Source organism: Triturus cristatus, chromosome 9 (assembly GCF_964204655.1).
Source record: "Triturus cristatus chromosome 9, aTriCri1.1, whole genome shotgun sequence".
Lineage (NCBI taxonomy): Eukaryota > Metazoa > Chordata > Amphibia > Caudata > Salamandridae > Triturus > Triturus cristatus.
The window spans coordinates 1,293,306,302-1,293,321,198 of record NC_140592.1 but is presented as its reverse complement, the minus strand read 5'-3'; the positions used below and the strand labels follow the sequence as shown (position 1 = coordinate 1,293,321,198).

The 14,897-nt window shown below is 43.9% G+C and overlaps 1 protein-coding gene across 1 annotated transcript in view; it reads left to right on the top strand.

Moving 5' to 3' along the window:
- FITM1 (fat storage inducing transmembrane protein 1) overlaps positions 1-12,919 on the top strand; it is a 94,589-nt gene extending 81,670 nt beyond the window's left edge. The window contains exon 2 of the mRNA XM_085627486.1: positions 10,412-12,919. Within this exon, the coding sequence (XP_085483612.1) occupies positions 10,412-11,030 (619 nt within the window). The 3' untranslated portion in view covers positions 11,031-12,919. The remainder of the gene's footprint in view (positions 1-10,411) is intronic.
- Positions 12,920-14,897: the final 1,978 nt, after the last annotated feature.

Sequence of the window (14,897 nt, the reverse complement as noted above, 5' to 3'; positions counted from 1 at the left end):
TTCTTGTCTTTCCGCAACTTTCACCTGTGCCCACATTGCCTTTTCTTTCAGCTTTCTCTGCTTTGCCTCAATCTCATCACTGAAGTACTTTGCATGCCTCAGGATCTCATCTATTTTCTTACTCTGCCAGTCCACTGTATGCTCACGAATTCTCTCACTAATCTCAGGTCTCAGGCCATATACAAATCTGTATACAAAATGACTTAAATCCTTGTCACCCAGGTGTTCATCTCCACTGAATTGTTTGAAAGCCAGTATCAGCCTTTCGTAAAAAGCATGAACTGATTCTTTTGCTTCCTGATGTGTTCGATCTATCTTAACCCAGTCTGTCTCTTTTGGAGGTACTTTATTTTTCAGGTATACGATCACCTGCTCATACTTTCTCATTACCTCTGGATCTGGTGCTCCTGTTTTCTGATCTCTTGGATATTCCTCAGTAGGCCAACTCACTACTATTTTACACTCAGCCCACAAGTCTGCTGGAACAATTATATCAAACAGACTATTCAGGTCAATCCACAGCACCTTTGACAATTTCACAAACCTGTCTACCTGCCTATACCACTCGACAGGCTTTTCTCTCAGTCGAGGGAAATCATTTGTAAATGATAAAATATCCTGTCTGATCCATGGAACATGTACATATCCTCCTCCAGGTAGTTCTCTCATAGGATAAGCATCCACTGTTTTCTCTTTTTCTCTCACAGGAAATGCTGAATAAGTCCTGTCCACTGATTCTTCCCTTTTCTTATACCACCTATCCTTCCATCTTTCTACATCACCCCATTTTCGCAATAAGGCAATCATCTCTTTAATCTGTCCTGTTCTGCCAGCACCATTTAGATTTTCTATATCCTTACCCGTGAAATCCACCCTGTAAGGTTTCTGCAAAACTTTCACTTTATCCATGTCAACTCCCTGTTCACTCGCTATTGTTCTTAACCTTTCATGTGTATTCTTAACCCTCCAAGTGATGCTTTTGCACATGAATAAAAATTCTCCATCATGATGGTTTTTGAGTATGTCTGTAGAAATTGTCCCTGCAACAAGCTCCTCCAATTCAATGCGTAACCTGGCTACATCAATTGCCTGCGAATCTTTATCCTTCTTTTGAAGAACTTTCAACCAATCATTCAAATCTTCAGCTGTTATTTCTGTAGACTTTTTCACTGCACCCATTTTCTCTGGCATCCTTTGTGGTTCCAAAATCGGCATCCCTGAACAACTAGTATCACTAGTATCCAATCTTGAATTAGACTGCACCTCTAATCCTCCACTACATGTGTCACGTCTTGTTTGTCTCAAATCATTATTTTCTGTCCTTATTCCTGACTCTCCTGAAGGACCAGCCAAACTTGTTAATTTATTCCCTACATATGGAACCATCAAACCATTCTCACTCGTCCTCTGCTTATCAAAAATAGGCATGACCGGACCTATGGTTACAGGCACCGTAACAGCTTCCAAATTCTTCGTCAGCTCTCTAATCTTTTCAGTCAGTTCAGATGTAGTTCTGGCGAATTCCCTCGTATTCTCGTCACCACATCGATTCTCTCTCTCTCTTTCTCTGAAAGAGCTACCACTTTTTAAATCAGGTGTCACAACCTCTGTCTCAATGATACGCAAAGTATCTCTTATTGGAGTAGCAACTGGTGTGCTCTCTTCTGGTTCTGGTCTATATGGAGGTGGTCTCTTGTAAATCATGTCATCCAAGACCTCATCCTCATAATCATTAACTCTATACCTTTTCACTTCTGCTTCAGGTACCCCTCTTGTTTCCTTTCTTTCTTCCTTCTCTTCAATTGCCCTCATAGGATATAATCCTTCAGTCATGCTAGCATCTCGCCATCTCCTCATTCGATCATGATGAGTTTCACGATCATATTTCCTCCCAAACATATACCTATAGTTGCCTCCAGACCTCTGTTTTTCTCGCTCATGTACTTCATCTTCCCATTCCACCAACGCCTCAAACTGTGTCGGCCTTGGTCTCGGGTCAAGACACAACATCTTTTCCCGTAAATTTCTCAACACGGCCATATTAAATGAACCATGCTCCGGGAAAGCCAAAACACCATCCTCTCTAGTGTACCTAACCCAATTGTCTAACCATATACAGGTATGATACCCATATCTCGCAGCCATGAAGGATGCAGGCGTTTTCGTTGGAGGTAACAATTCACCTTCTCTTGTTTTAATATCCTTATCCTTGTCGAACCATCTTTTTAATTTACCGAACAAGGATTTCTTCTTTTTCTCTTTTTGTTAATACATTTTAGCGTTTACCAAAACCTTCTAATCCCTTCCGTAACACAATGGTACGGTACAATCTTTCGTCCAATAGCAGCGCGACTCACACCAACGCACCAATCCTGGAGCATCTACGTCACCCTGTACTCCTTCCAATCCCTGCGCGGCTCACACCAACGCACCAATCCCAGCGCGAGCACTGTTCTGATTCACTACCCAATCAGAGCGCGGTCTCTATGACGTCACCAGTCGCTGACTGCAGCTTCTGCTCTGTCTCCTGTCACTCGTCTACCCCTCCTTTACAAAAAATCCTCAGTAGACTTCGTTTTAAATTTTCACAAAATCTATTAGTTACAACATCAAAACATCTCCATTGTCTGCTTCGCTAACCACAGAACAGTAAAGAAAATTCTCACAAGAATCCCGTCTCTTTTTAGAACAGCGCTTACCTCTGCTCCACTACGGAATTAATACTCTCGTTGACACAGTAGCACATCCCTCTACTCTGCCCTTCTAACATGCATCCATTAACTGTTTCCTCTAGGACTGCTCCAAAGAGTCTTACAATCAATTAAATGCTCATACATTCACGCACTTTCATACAAGAAAATGTAGTACATACACACAGAATTCTGCCTTTTCTGAGGACAGCAAACAGTCTGCCCCACTACAGAATTATAACATACGTTAACCAAGCAGTGTTTACCTCTGCCCAGTCCTTCAAACAAGCTCAGAGAATACCTATTACTTCTCCAGCGGTAAGTTTAACGGCAAACCTTACGGATCCCTGGGACTTAAGACCAGAGTTTCACAGATAACCTTTGCTACCATATGCACTCCTTTTATACCGAAAATATATCCCTAATAGTAACACACGACGATGTCACTGATTCCAAACCCAGACAATGTGACGCGCAACTTCAATTGTCACACGTTTCTCCTGCATACGTACAGGACCAACAATCCCGTTTTTCCCGAGAGCAGCATACACTTCCCTCTGCCCTACTACGGAACTGCCATCAGCTCCCAAGTTCCAGAAGCACTACGTAAAACTCAACACGACAACTTCAACATATAGTATTAGTACATATACCAACATCAATCAATAAATCAATGAATCAAAAGCCAATGTACAAGCAATCTAATCAGATCAAGACAATAATCAAAACCATTACTCTGCTACCAGGAAATTGCTGCAGATCAGGGCATACAAATTCTCCCTACTTCCACGGATAGAGTAATTTCACAGTCACACGCACATGCACTCATCACACACTTGGGCCCATTTTACTAACATACGCTCGATTACTCTATCAGCACTGAACCTGGAGAGAGAAAACTCCTAAACACCCTGTATCTACAGTGAGGCCAATGCGATCAATTGGTTACCGTCCTGAGTCATGATTCAAACAACAATAATCACATTAGAGTACTCAATAATCGACAAGAAATAATCACCAACACAGTAATTCATAAATGATATTTTATCTAAAATTAGTTCAAATGAAAGTCAATCATTAGTAAATCATTATTCTCATAGTTACCTAGTCTAGCTAAATGTCATAAATGGGTCAGGACAGGTCTCTCAGTAAAGTCTCCCGAGTGGCCGTCCTTACAACATCGATCCTCACCAACGCAGGTTTGGAAAGAAGTGGCCTTAGACCCTCTCTAGTCTAACAATATTTATAACAAATCTTACAAACTAAAGCAACATAAAATGTTCTGAATATCCGTTAAACCACTGAGCAGAGTGAGCAGGAAAGGATGTAGCATCGCTACATTTGGAAAATCTCCGCTCAGAAAAATCACAAAAATAAAAAGACGGAAGAAGGAAACTCGAGTTTTGCAAATGTTACTTTCACGAACGCATTTCCTCGGAACCATAGCGAAGCCACCGCTGTAATCACAAAGTTCATTGTGGCTTTCTTTTCCTCCAAGGTTATTTGGACGCTTGCCTGGAGTCGCTGTCATCACGGAAACTTTCAAAACTCCAGCAGAAGCCATGGTCAGGTGACTGTCAACCATGTTCAGCAAGGCCTTCTCATCAAAATTCGATCACTCGAGTGCAGGCTGTAAAAGGCAGCCATCTTGTTCTAGGCCAAAACGGACCATCTTAATCGAAAGAAATACAAACAACGTTACTACATCATCGCAATGATTAAACAGTGTTAATTCCCACTAATACCCTTATGTGTATGTAATTGACTAGCCATCCGCGACATAAATAAGCATTAGTACACGTTATTTCAAAAGCGTTTTTGTGCTTCAAAACAAACAGCACTTAGCAACATTCATTTAATTAAACCTGCACATTATTATTGAGCAACATATATGCATTCCCACGTGTAGTTTTTCTCTTGTTAGTTTATTGATTACTCAAAGTTTTCACACAAAACCAATAATTATCGATTATAGATTAGTGATTTTAGTCACGACTTATAGACAAAACTGGAGCTTAAAAACCCGATACATTTTCAACAGAAAACCCTGCTCCAGCACTAGGAACCAGGTAGAGGCATGAGTTGCTTTGAAAATTGAACTGGCACTTGTGATGTTGTTGAAAAAGCAAGTAGTGACAGGAGCTGCTAATAGACTTGAACTGGCACTTAGCTTTGAAGGCACTCTGTGCTGTCTATATTGGAACTGGCACTTAGCATTCAGGGCGACCGATGGGAGGTCACTGGTGGGGTCAAGAGCGTGAGTTGAAAGGGGTGCCAGCTTGAGATGATTGAAGATTGATGAGTTGGAAATAGCAGGTTCTTTAAGTTCAAATAGTCGCCAAAATTCTGTAGTGATCAAGTCCACTCAGTTGAGATGATTCAAAGAGGTTTACTTCGAGTTGGTAAAAGATCACAGGTAGATTATAAGTAGATTGGATCAAGTCTAGTTCAAGACTATATCAAGACCCCACCAGGAGCAGCCAGCAGGCAGCTCAGCCCAGTCAACTGTCCCTTCTCTGACAGACTCCCCAACGTTCTGATAGCATCATCACCTTAACATTCCAATTGTGGTAGAATAACATTGGATTAACATTAACAGGATATAACAAAGTGTTACCACTTTATTCCAATCAAGATGGCTTCAGGTGTGCCATACTTTTGTCATAAGTAAGACTGTTAGCGCTCTAGTTGTTCGTTAGAACACTCTGGGACATTCTGTCATTGGGCTATACTTGGGCTACATCTGGGTGATATTTGGGCTACATTTGGGCTCTTTTGTCTTTGGTGGCCATCTTGGGAGATTTATTTGTTATGAAGTTTACTAATTTCCTCATTTACTGCAGTCTCCTCAGTAGGAAATACTTTCAGTTTTTTAGTTTGGTTCCATCAAGAAGGCATTCAGATGTGTCACACATTTGCCATAAATTCTGAATTTTAGCACTCTAGTTGCTCATTAGATCACTGTAGTAAAGCTACTGCTCACTAGGCCTGGGCAAAATTTCCGTTCCGTTCGCGGAATTTGCGATAATTTGGCATTTCCGCGTTCCGCGGAGAGCGCGGAAATGTCAAAATTTCCACATTCCGCAGCTTTGCGATAATTTGGTTCTTGCTCGTGCTGTAAAATAATACATTCTCGCGCGCGCGCGATCGCCTTACCTGAATCCCCGCGTTCGCCGACAAGTTTTCCCGATCCGGTCGCGTTCTCCATGAGATGTTGTATTGTTTTAGCCATTTGCGCTGTCTCGCGACAGTTCGCGTCCGCAGTGACGTCATGCGTTGCGCGATCACGTCTTTTTTCTCGCGATCATGCACCGCGAGACAACTGAAAACAAGATGGCCGCGCCCGCAAGCAACCACATGGGTAAGTTGGCGACCCGCAACCATGCAGAAAATCTCGCGAACATGCCGGAAAAAAACTTCCGCATCTTCGCGATATTTCCGCTTGTTTGCGGAGATTTTTAACATTTTCGCGATAATTTGCGAAAGTCGCTTTCGCAAATTCCGCCCACCCCTACTGCTCACCAGGGAAGTCTGCTGCTGGTATTCAAAGTGCATGTTTCAGTCTGCATGTCAGAATGTTTTTATGAAATTGAAGAGGATTTGAGAAGTCAAAATGTGCCCTAATTTTTCTTTCTGCAGCACTAATCATAATTGCTATGGCAAAATGAACCCCCTCAGTTTGTTCCTTTGTAAATTAAATGTTTTAAGTGTTGCCACTTTATTCCAATCAAGCTGGCTTCAGGTGTGCCATACTTTTGTCATAAGTAAGACTGTTAGCGCTCTAGTTGTTCGTTAGAACACTCTGGACAATTCTGTCATTGGGCTATACTTGGGCTACATCTGGGTGATATTTGGGCTACATTTGGGCTCTTTTGTCTGTGGTGGCCATTTTGAGAGACTTATTTGTTATGATGTTTCCTAATTTCCTCATTTACTACAGTCTCCTCAGTAGGAAAAACTTTCGGTTTTTTACTTTGATTCCATCAAGAAGGCATTCAGATGTGTCACACATTTGCCATAAATTCAGAATGTTAGCACTCTAGTTGCTTATTAGATCACTGTAGTAAAGCTACTGCTCACCAGGGAAGTCTGCTGCTGGTATTCAAAGTGCATGTTTCAGTCTGCATGTCAGAATTTTTTAATGAAATAGAAGAGGATTTGAGAAGTCACTCAAAATGTGCCCTAATTTTTCTTTCTGCAGCACTAATCATACTTTCTATGGCAAAATGAACCCCCTCATTTTGTTCCTTTTTAAATTAAATGTTTTAAGAGTTACAACTTTATTCCAACCAAGATGGCTTCAGGTGTGCTATACGTTTGTCATAAGTAGGACTGTTAGCGCTCTAGTTGTTCTTTAGAACACTCTGGGAAGCTGCAGTAGAACACAAAGGAATCAACTGACAGTCTCTGCCCTTGTTGGATGTACATGTTTTACTGAGAATGTCAGAATTCATTCTCCCATGACTGAGAAAGATAATGTGAATTTACTGAAAATATGCTCTCAGTTTAGCTTATAGATCACCTTCCAAACCTCTGTGGAAAAGCATGAGGAAATAGTTTTCTCTCAAACATGATTCATGATATCACAGCAGAAGGCTTTTTCACATGGTAAAATCACCTTAGAACACACCACAATTCCTAAAATGAGTATGGTACCATCAACAAATGATTTATAATGTAACTAAAGTCTTAAAACCTTCTATTAACTGCAAGGCTTTTTAATGAGGTGCTATCATGTATATTGGTCCCAAAATGGCTGCCAACACTTCTTGGATGAAGTGCTGACAGCCAATCAGAGCTCACGATGAGATGTGTGGTTAGGCTCCGCCCAGATATGTATATGGTTTTAAATGCTATTTTCTCAGGAAATACTGAACAGATTGACTCCAGATATGCAAAAGGCACATCCCTGACCTGAGGTCTACCTCTTTGCCAAATTTAAAGTAATTCTGTTCAGCTGTTTGGGCTGTACCTTGGACTAAAGGTCCCTCTGGAAAATTGCATGGGAAAAATGCGTTTTGGGACCCCCCCCTTTTTCTCGGCCCCCGCTTGACGAATCACCCCGAGACTTTCAGGGTAGGAGCGGAGCGGAGCGCCCCACTTATTTTGAAATTTCGCGAAGATTTGTCAATCGGCGCCAAAGTTATTCCAAATAGAATGTTGCGGATATCCTATGGAAACACGGTCCTAAGCAGAGCTTAGGCCAAATTGCAAGCAGCAAAAATAACAAGCATTGGCATAGCCAATAGGTCTCGCCTTTGGGACCTTATAAGTGTTTAGCAATGCAACAATTGCATAACTAAATACTTATAAGTTCCCAAAAGCGAGACCTATTGGCTATGCCAAGCGGCTGTGCGGCCGCGAAAATGATCGCGATCAAACATCAAAGCGGCCGTGCGGCCGCAAAAGTGAAAGTAATCGCGGTAAAGCGCGGCGCACGTGCCCGCGCACATGCACTGTAGCTCTAGGCTGGCCTGGTAGCACTTTTAGGAGCCCTCTCAATAAGTCTCGCCAGACCAGCGCATGCGCTGGGTCAGGCGAGACCTAAAAATATTCCCTTGGGTCTTATGAAAGCGGCCATGAACATGCATTTACTCTAATTTGTTGAAACGAAGTTGTGAAATCCAGTGTGATAAAAATATTTGTATCATTAAAGTTAGTAAGCTTTACTTGTATATGTCGACGTGGATAGCAGCCCATTATGACGATATGCATGATGCTAGGCAGGTACACACACTCTCAGGTCCCCCCTCTTTTCCTACCTGTACAAAAGGGACAATGGTGGGACACACCAACAGGTTTGATGATCCCAACAGAGCACCAACTTGTCAGTGTTGTGTAACATCTTGTTTCTTTGTTTATGCCTAAAGCTTAATGGAATTAGTGTCAGCTAAGAATACTATGAGGTCCATTAGAATGTCGGGCGGATCGCCACCGCCGCATAGCGGTGGCGATCCACCCGACATTCTTTCCCGTCTGCATGCCATTCATCCCCCGCCACATTACTATGGCGGGGGGGACCCCGGAGGACGGAAAGACCATCCGCCGGATTTCCGCCCGGTCGATGAGTCGACCGGGCGGAAAAGGTATTAATATGGTGGCGGTGTTTGTTAGACACTGCCCTCCATATTATAATGCATGCGGGAATTGGCCTTTTGCCGCCATGGAAAGGCATGCGGTCTTCACTATTGGGGGCCCGTAGCGAGCCCCCAGGAAGTTGTGGGGTGGGTGGTGCACATGGGGGGTACCTATGGTACCCCCCTGCAGTTACATGCACAACATGGCAGGCACTGCGCAGTGCCTGCCACGTCGTGCATGAAAATGCACGACATGCCTTTTTGACATTGCGGCGGGCGGTTCTGAATGCACCGCCTGCCGCAATGTCAAGAATGCAAGATGCCAGTGTGGCAGGGGCATCCTAATGACCCCCATGGGACCGCCACACTTATGGCGGGCAGTCCCTTTCTACGTCAGGATGGCGGGCAGACAAAGTCCGCCCGCCATCCTAATGATGCCCTAAATGTGAACCACTTACATTCATAACACATTTGGACTGACATATCTTCTCTGACAAAGTGAACAGTTCCACCATAAAAAGCGAATACTCCATTTATTTACTCACATCTAGGTCTTCCAAAGCAAACACTCTTTGTGAGTTTTTACAAAAAAATATGCAAAATGGCCATTTTTCAAAATAAAATTCAGCATACTTGGTCAAATGTAGGCTATTTATTTTTAAAATAAAGTCACTGATCCACTGCTATAACATACCATTTGAAGAACTGTTGCCCCTTATATCATTGATTGATTTCCCTTTAACTTTTATTGTGTCATAATGTTTCCAAGTAAAGATCACCTTGTAGAAGACCAGATCTGTTTTACAAGTATTTTGACACTTTTAGCAGAATGTTTAGCAATCCTTAGTATAGTTGTTACCATTTCAACTGTAGGATTCATTGTTAGCACTATAGCCCTTACTGCACTCTCGTCCATCACAGCAAATCATTCCATCGCTGTCAATGAACACAAGTTGAAGCTAGCATTAGGGGTGTTGCAGACTCTTCCACATTTCCTCCAACTACTTGATAGTCTTGGTAGAACTGATGTCTTTCCATTACGATGTCCACGGTGGCTTCACATTGATTTTTGTCCTACACGTACTCATGCCAGTTTTCATCTGCATCTTCGCCTCCCAAAGGAGCAATAAATCAATCGATCAAATGGTTCCCTGTTCTCCCAGACTACTGTATAACAAAGGCTGCTTCTGCCAATCACAGAAGTTATGAAATGTGTTTCGAAATGTCCTAATTGATTGTGACCATGGTAAGTTGTGGGTGAGGAGTTACTGGAATTTCTACTTCATGTACCATGTTTACTACAGTTTGAATGTGGTGATGCATCCACTGGTTGACAGGTATATTTGTTCTTTTCTGTTACCATTCACAAGGTGGCTCCTCAAAGAATGAGTACTAAGTCAAGTCGAGGAACATGTGAATATCATTTGGGATACCTGTGGAACTAAAAGCTGTACGAAGATTAAGTTGTCGCTAGTGCACCTGGCAAACATTTAAATGATAAGATTGCGCTACAAAATGAGTCTTGCTTTATGTGAGCATGCTTGTGCCGCGTCCCGCCTGTCATGTTAGACTCAATGAGGGACATGTGTGCTTGTTCATGTGCATCCCCAGCTCTCCTAACCAGTTTCCTTTCCCTCTCTGCAGTAAGTTTGTCCAGTCGGCGTGGGGCTGGACCTGCCTTTTCGTGGGGGGCTTCATCCTGCCGGTGTCCTACTCTGCCAGCGGGAGCATACTCCTCACCCTGCGCCACCTCAGCCGTCTGGCGGTGGGTGCTGCAATTTGGTACTTATCAGGCCAGCTCTTCCTGCTAATCGAGAACGTCACAGGCTCTTGCTACCAGCCAGTGCCAGATGGGCTGCTGCTGCTTGGACACCTGCAGGACAAGTCCACCTGTATCCGGGACGGCCACCGGTGGCATGGCTATGATGTCTCGGGCCATACCTTCATGTTGACCTACTGCTGCCTGACACTGTCTGAGGAAATGGCGGTCTTCCACCGCTACCTGACTGCACGGGGAGCTGAGGCAGGTGTCCCTCTACGACTGATCTTCCTGCTTAACACCACCTTGCTGGCTCTCTGGAACTTCATGCTGTTCTGCACTGTTATCTACTTCCATGAGTACTCCCACAAGATTGTGGGGGCTGCACTAGGAACCCTGTGTTGGCACCTCACCTACCGCTACTGGTACCGGAGTCACTGGTCGCCAGGCCGTCCTGGTCATGGACTTTTCCTTAAGTTCCTCGAGAAGCAGAAACCAAACTGACTGTCAACAGATAAACTTGCCTGTTTGGACTTAGCATATTCCACAGAGTGGAGGCTTGTACAGTCTGTGCATGTCTTTATGTATACACGCATCCTACATGTAGCTATGAGGGAAACTCGCAGGTCTTCTACCAAAACAGTTGATATTTTTACATTTTTCCTTCCCAAATAATTCCTCCTTTTACTGACAACCGAACAATACAGTTTTTCCTCTTTCTATTTAAAATGTTTGTCTGTGCACGTATACTTCAAGGGTTAAAGGAAGGTGTTTGTACAGACACTAAAAGTTTGGGCGGACTGTCCAGGTCTGTATTGACCGTGCACGTTTACATGGATTATGCATGTCTGTACAGACTGTGCACGCCTGTGCAGTATATGCTCATGTTTATGTACTATACATGAGTGCATGTATGTACTGTACACGTCTTTATGTGCTGTGTACAGCTGCACCGAGGGTGCATTTCTATAGACCTGATATACACTTGTAAGGCTTGTGCCCTGCTGTATTCATATTGCAAGCCTGAACAGGATGCAGTCCAACGGGTTTTTCTGATTAAAAAAGAATATTTGATCTTGCGTGAGGTTTCGAAGAGTGTAACTTGTTAGAGATAGTAATGATTTCCATCAACAGGTTTCCTGATATTTTAAGGCACTAAATACCGGGGACACGTACATCCGGGGTCCCAATTTCTCAGAGGAAGAAAACATAGGATCTCCCTCCAAAGATAGTGCTGAGGACAGTGGATCTGCTAATTCCATAGGTCAGTGGTTCCCAAACTTTTTTGACCTGTGGCTCCCTTGACCTAATCGGCAGTTGGTCGTGGCTCCCCACCATTTATTTACCGGTGAGTGGGTGGGGGGATGTAAGCCCGACCTCGGGAGTACTTCCTGTTGTCTTCCTTAAAGTAATTGGGACGCAATGAAGGTATTATAATCATATTTGTAAAGAAAACAGTTGTTTAAAAAAAATTTGTTAAGTGAGAAACGATACAAGATTAATAGCCAAATATGTTTCCATGCAACTTTTTTTAACCACATCAGTCCCAGAGGGGAGTTGGACACGCCATTGCACAATATGGCAGCTTTTGTCCACCCATGCCCACAACTCCAGATCTATGATAGATTCTAAAACATTTGTTGCCTGCGAATAAGAGTTCTGGTGAGAGAGCCAGACCGCAGATCCATGAACATCGAAGGACTGGCTGCTCGAGAAATGTAACCTATCTATCACTTAGTCTTAAGGTGTCAAACATGCCATATTTACAACTGGTGTCTTGGTCTCCACTTGCCTTATGGCCAGGGCTCCAGGTCGTCGACACATTGGTCTGTTTTGCAACTTAAAATCATGAAAATCCTCCCTATAAAAATTAGCAGTAATGATACCTCCAACAAAAGAATTGGGAAGTTATAATTGAGAAGAGTATGTCATCTGCATCTAACTGTAGAGCTCCTGGAGGAGGCCTAGGCAACGCCCCACTTAAGCAGCCATATTGGGGGTCGGAATAAATACAGTGTCACTTGAATGGCAGGAAGGAGCTTGCAGTGAAGCTACGAAGAAGGAGGCAAAGTTTCCGCTTCCCACCATCAGCACTCAGTTTTTTAAGAAACGGACACCTGAATATATGTACATTTGAAAGAAAGATTTTCTCTGAGGACTGATAGAAATCGACCCTGTTACCATGGCAACATTCAATATTTCCACCTTTGGAAACTAGGCCCTTTTTTATATAAATTAAATACTTGTTATCAATAGTTTTTAATTGCTGTTTTTCCCGTATTAGCTATCTGGTTCGACAAGCATCAGAATGTATTATTTGAAGTGTGAATATATTTGCATATGAAAGTATTATTGTGGCACGTAAATTAAAAACAAAGAACAATTGGATTGGATTTACTTGTTGGCTCTCAAATGGTGCAGGCTCTGGGCCTTGGGCCAAATTCTGCAGTGTCATCAGTTTCTTTCCTTGCCCATGGTCTTTGCTCAGCTGTACTCTTGACTATCATCCCATCCCTTACAATACTCTCACTCGCACAAGCACCTCTCTCCTATAATGCTCAGTCACTCTCATTCCCATGTCAAGTGAGAACGTTTTTAGGTCGAGGACTACCGGTCTGCCGAAGGCAGAACCGGAAGTCGAGATTTAATGTTTCCTAGAGTGGCTCCTTAGCCCGCCTCTCTTTTTGCCTCTCCTCCATTGGCTGGCTTCCTAAACGGAGGCCCGCCATTGGAGGAGAGAGCCGTCCCTCCAAATAGGCTCCGTCTTTTTCAGATTCGGGGGCGTGTTCCTTGCTGTTCTTTCCACTTTTTAGCCACGCCCTTTTAGAACAGCAGGAACACGCCCCCGAATCCGAAAAAGTTTCGGAGCTTCCATCCGCCATTGTTTTGCTGTCCTCTGGCCGTGAGGATCTTCGTGCTGTTGTGAGTATAGTTGGCGGCGCTGCCCTTCGATGAGCAGGGATCCGCACCGTGCCTTGGACGCCTTTCCCCCTTGTTAGACTCTCTCTGTAGGTGGGGCCCCTTACAGCTAGTAATCACTCCCGACATGAGACATAGCGTGTGCGAACACCATGTCACTCGGACAGCACCACTGACTGAGCGGTGCCTTGCAGCTTTGCGCAAAAAGGTCGCGAATCCGAATTAACTCATTGGTTCGATTGGAGACTCACCCTGTGAACAGCCTTGAAGCACACACAATGGTCTGCACCGATTGTTTCACCGAAGTGTCACGCTTGGAGCATTAGTTGTTTTAATAGCCCCGTTGGCTTTAACGGAGGCTCGCACCGGGGAATCGCCGTCATTATGACAAAAATATCTGGCCTCTAAATTCATCTAGGGATATAGACAAAAGTTTCGAGGCGTGCGTATCCTTGCTATGTGTTTTAGCTACCCAAGGCCAGGGGGGAGGGGTGGGGGCTGGCTTGAGGAGGGAGGGGGCTGGTGAACCTGTTGAACTGCTGAGTTTGAAACCAGAGAGCACGAAAGCCGAGTCCGGCTCTCAATCCGAAACAAAGGTTGTTTTCGGGTAGAAACCCCTCTTCGGGACCACACAGAGGTAAGGACACTCGCGCCCGGGGCTCTTAATAATTGCACATGTATTCGGACCTGTACAGCCACGCTGTTAGGATGTTTTGCGTTCTTAGTGCTTGGCGTGGTTTATTCCATTCAGTAGGAATGTGGTTCTCTCTCTCTCCTTTTAGTTGTTTTTAATTATCGTATGTGTTTTTAAACTACCATGGACGTTGTTTGCTCGGTACAAATGGCGGTGGGCTGTGTTAATCTGTTGGGTAGCAGAGACTTGAAAGATTTGGTTGGTGTAGTTGATAAGGTTCGAGTCTCGGCGATGACTCCACATCCTGTGATTTTGGGCAAATTATTTAATCTCCCCGTGCCTACCAAAAATGAATGTATCTGTGTGTAATGAGATTGCTGCTCGTGTAAAGCGCTCCAATACCTCCGGATCGAGTTCGCGCTATATAAAACTGAAGAAAAAACTCCCTTGCATGCATTAACTAAAACTCTCAATGAGTGCGCGCAGTTTTGGGTCGCTTTCTTGCCCTTTCGGTGATACTAGAACATACATGCCAACATCTTAAAACTAGCAAGAGGCACATTTTGGAGAAAAAAAATCGAGTTCAGCATTGTTTCTCGGCGCTTTGGCGGTATGTCAGAACACCGAGGCTAATAATATAGACATGTATTGACCCCCACGAGATCGACGACTATTATATGGTTCGGATCACCATACTTGTGGAGTGAAGAGTCACTATTTTACCTCTCCGGTGAGGGAGTGGCCGCCTGGCCATTGGAAGGATGACGTGCGTCAGCCTCTGCTCCCCAGAGAGTCTCTGTACCCCCAGCCAGCCTCTG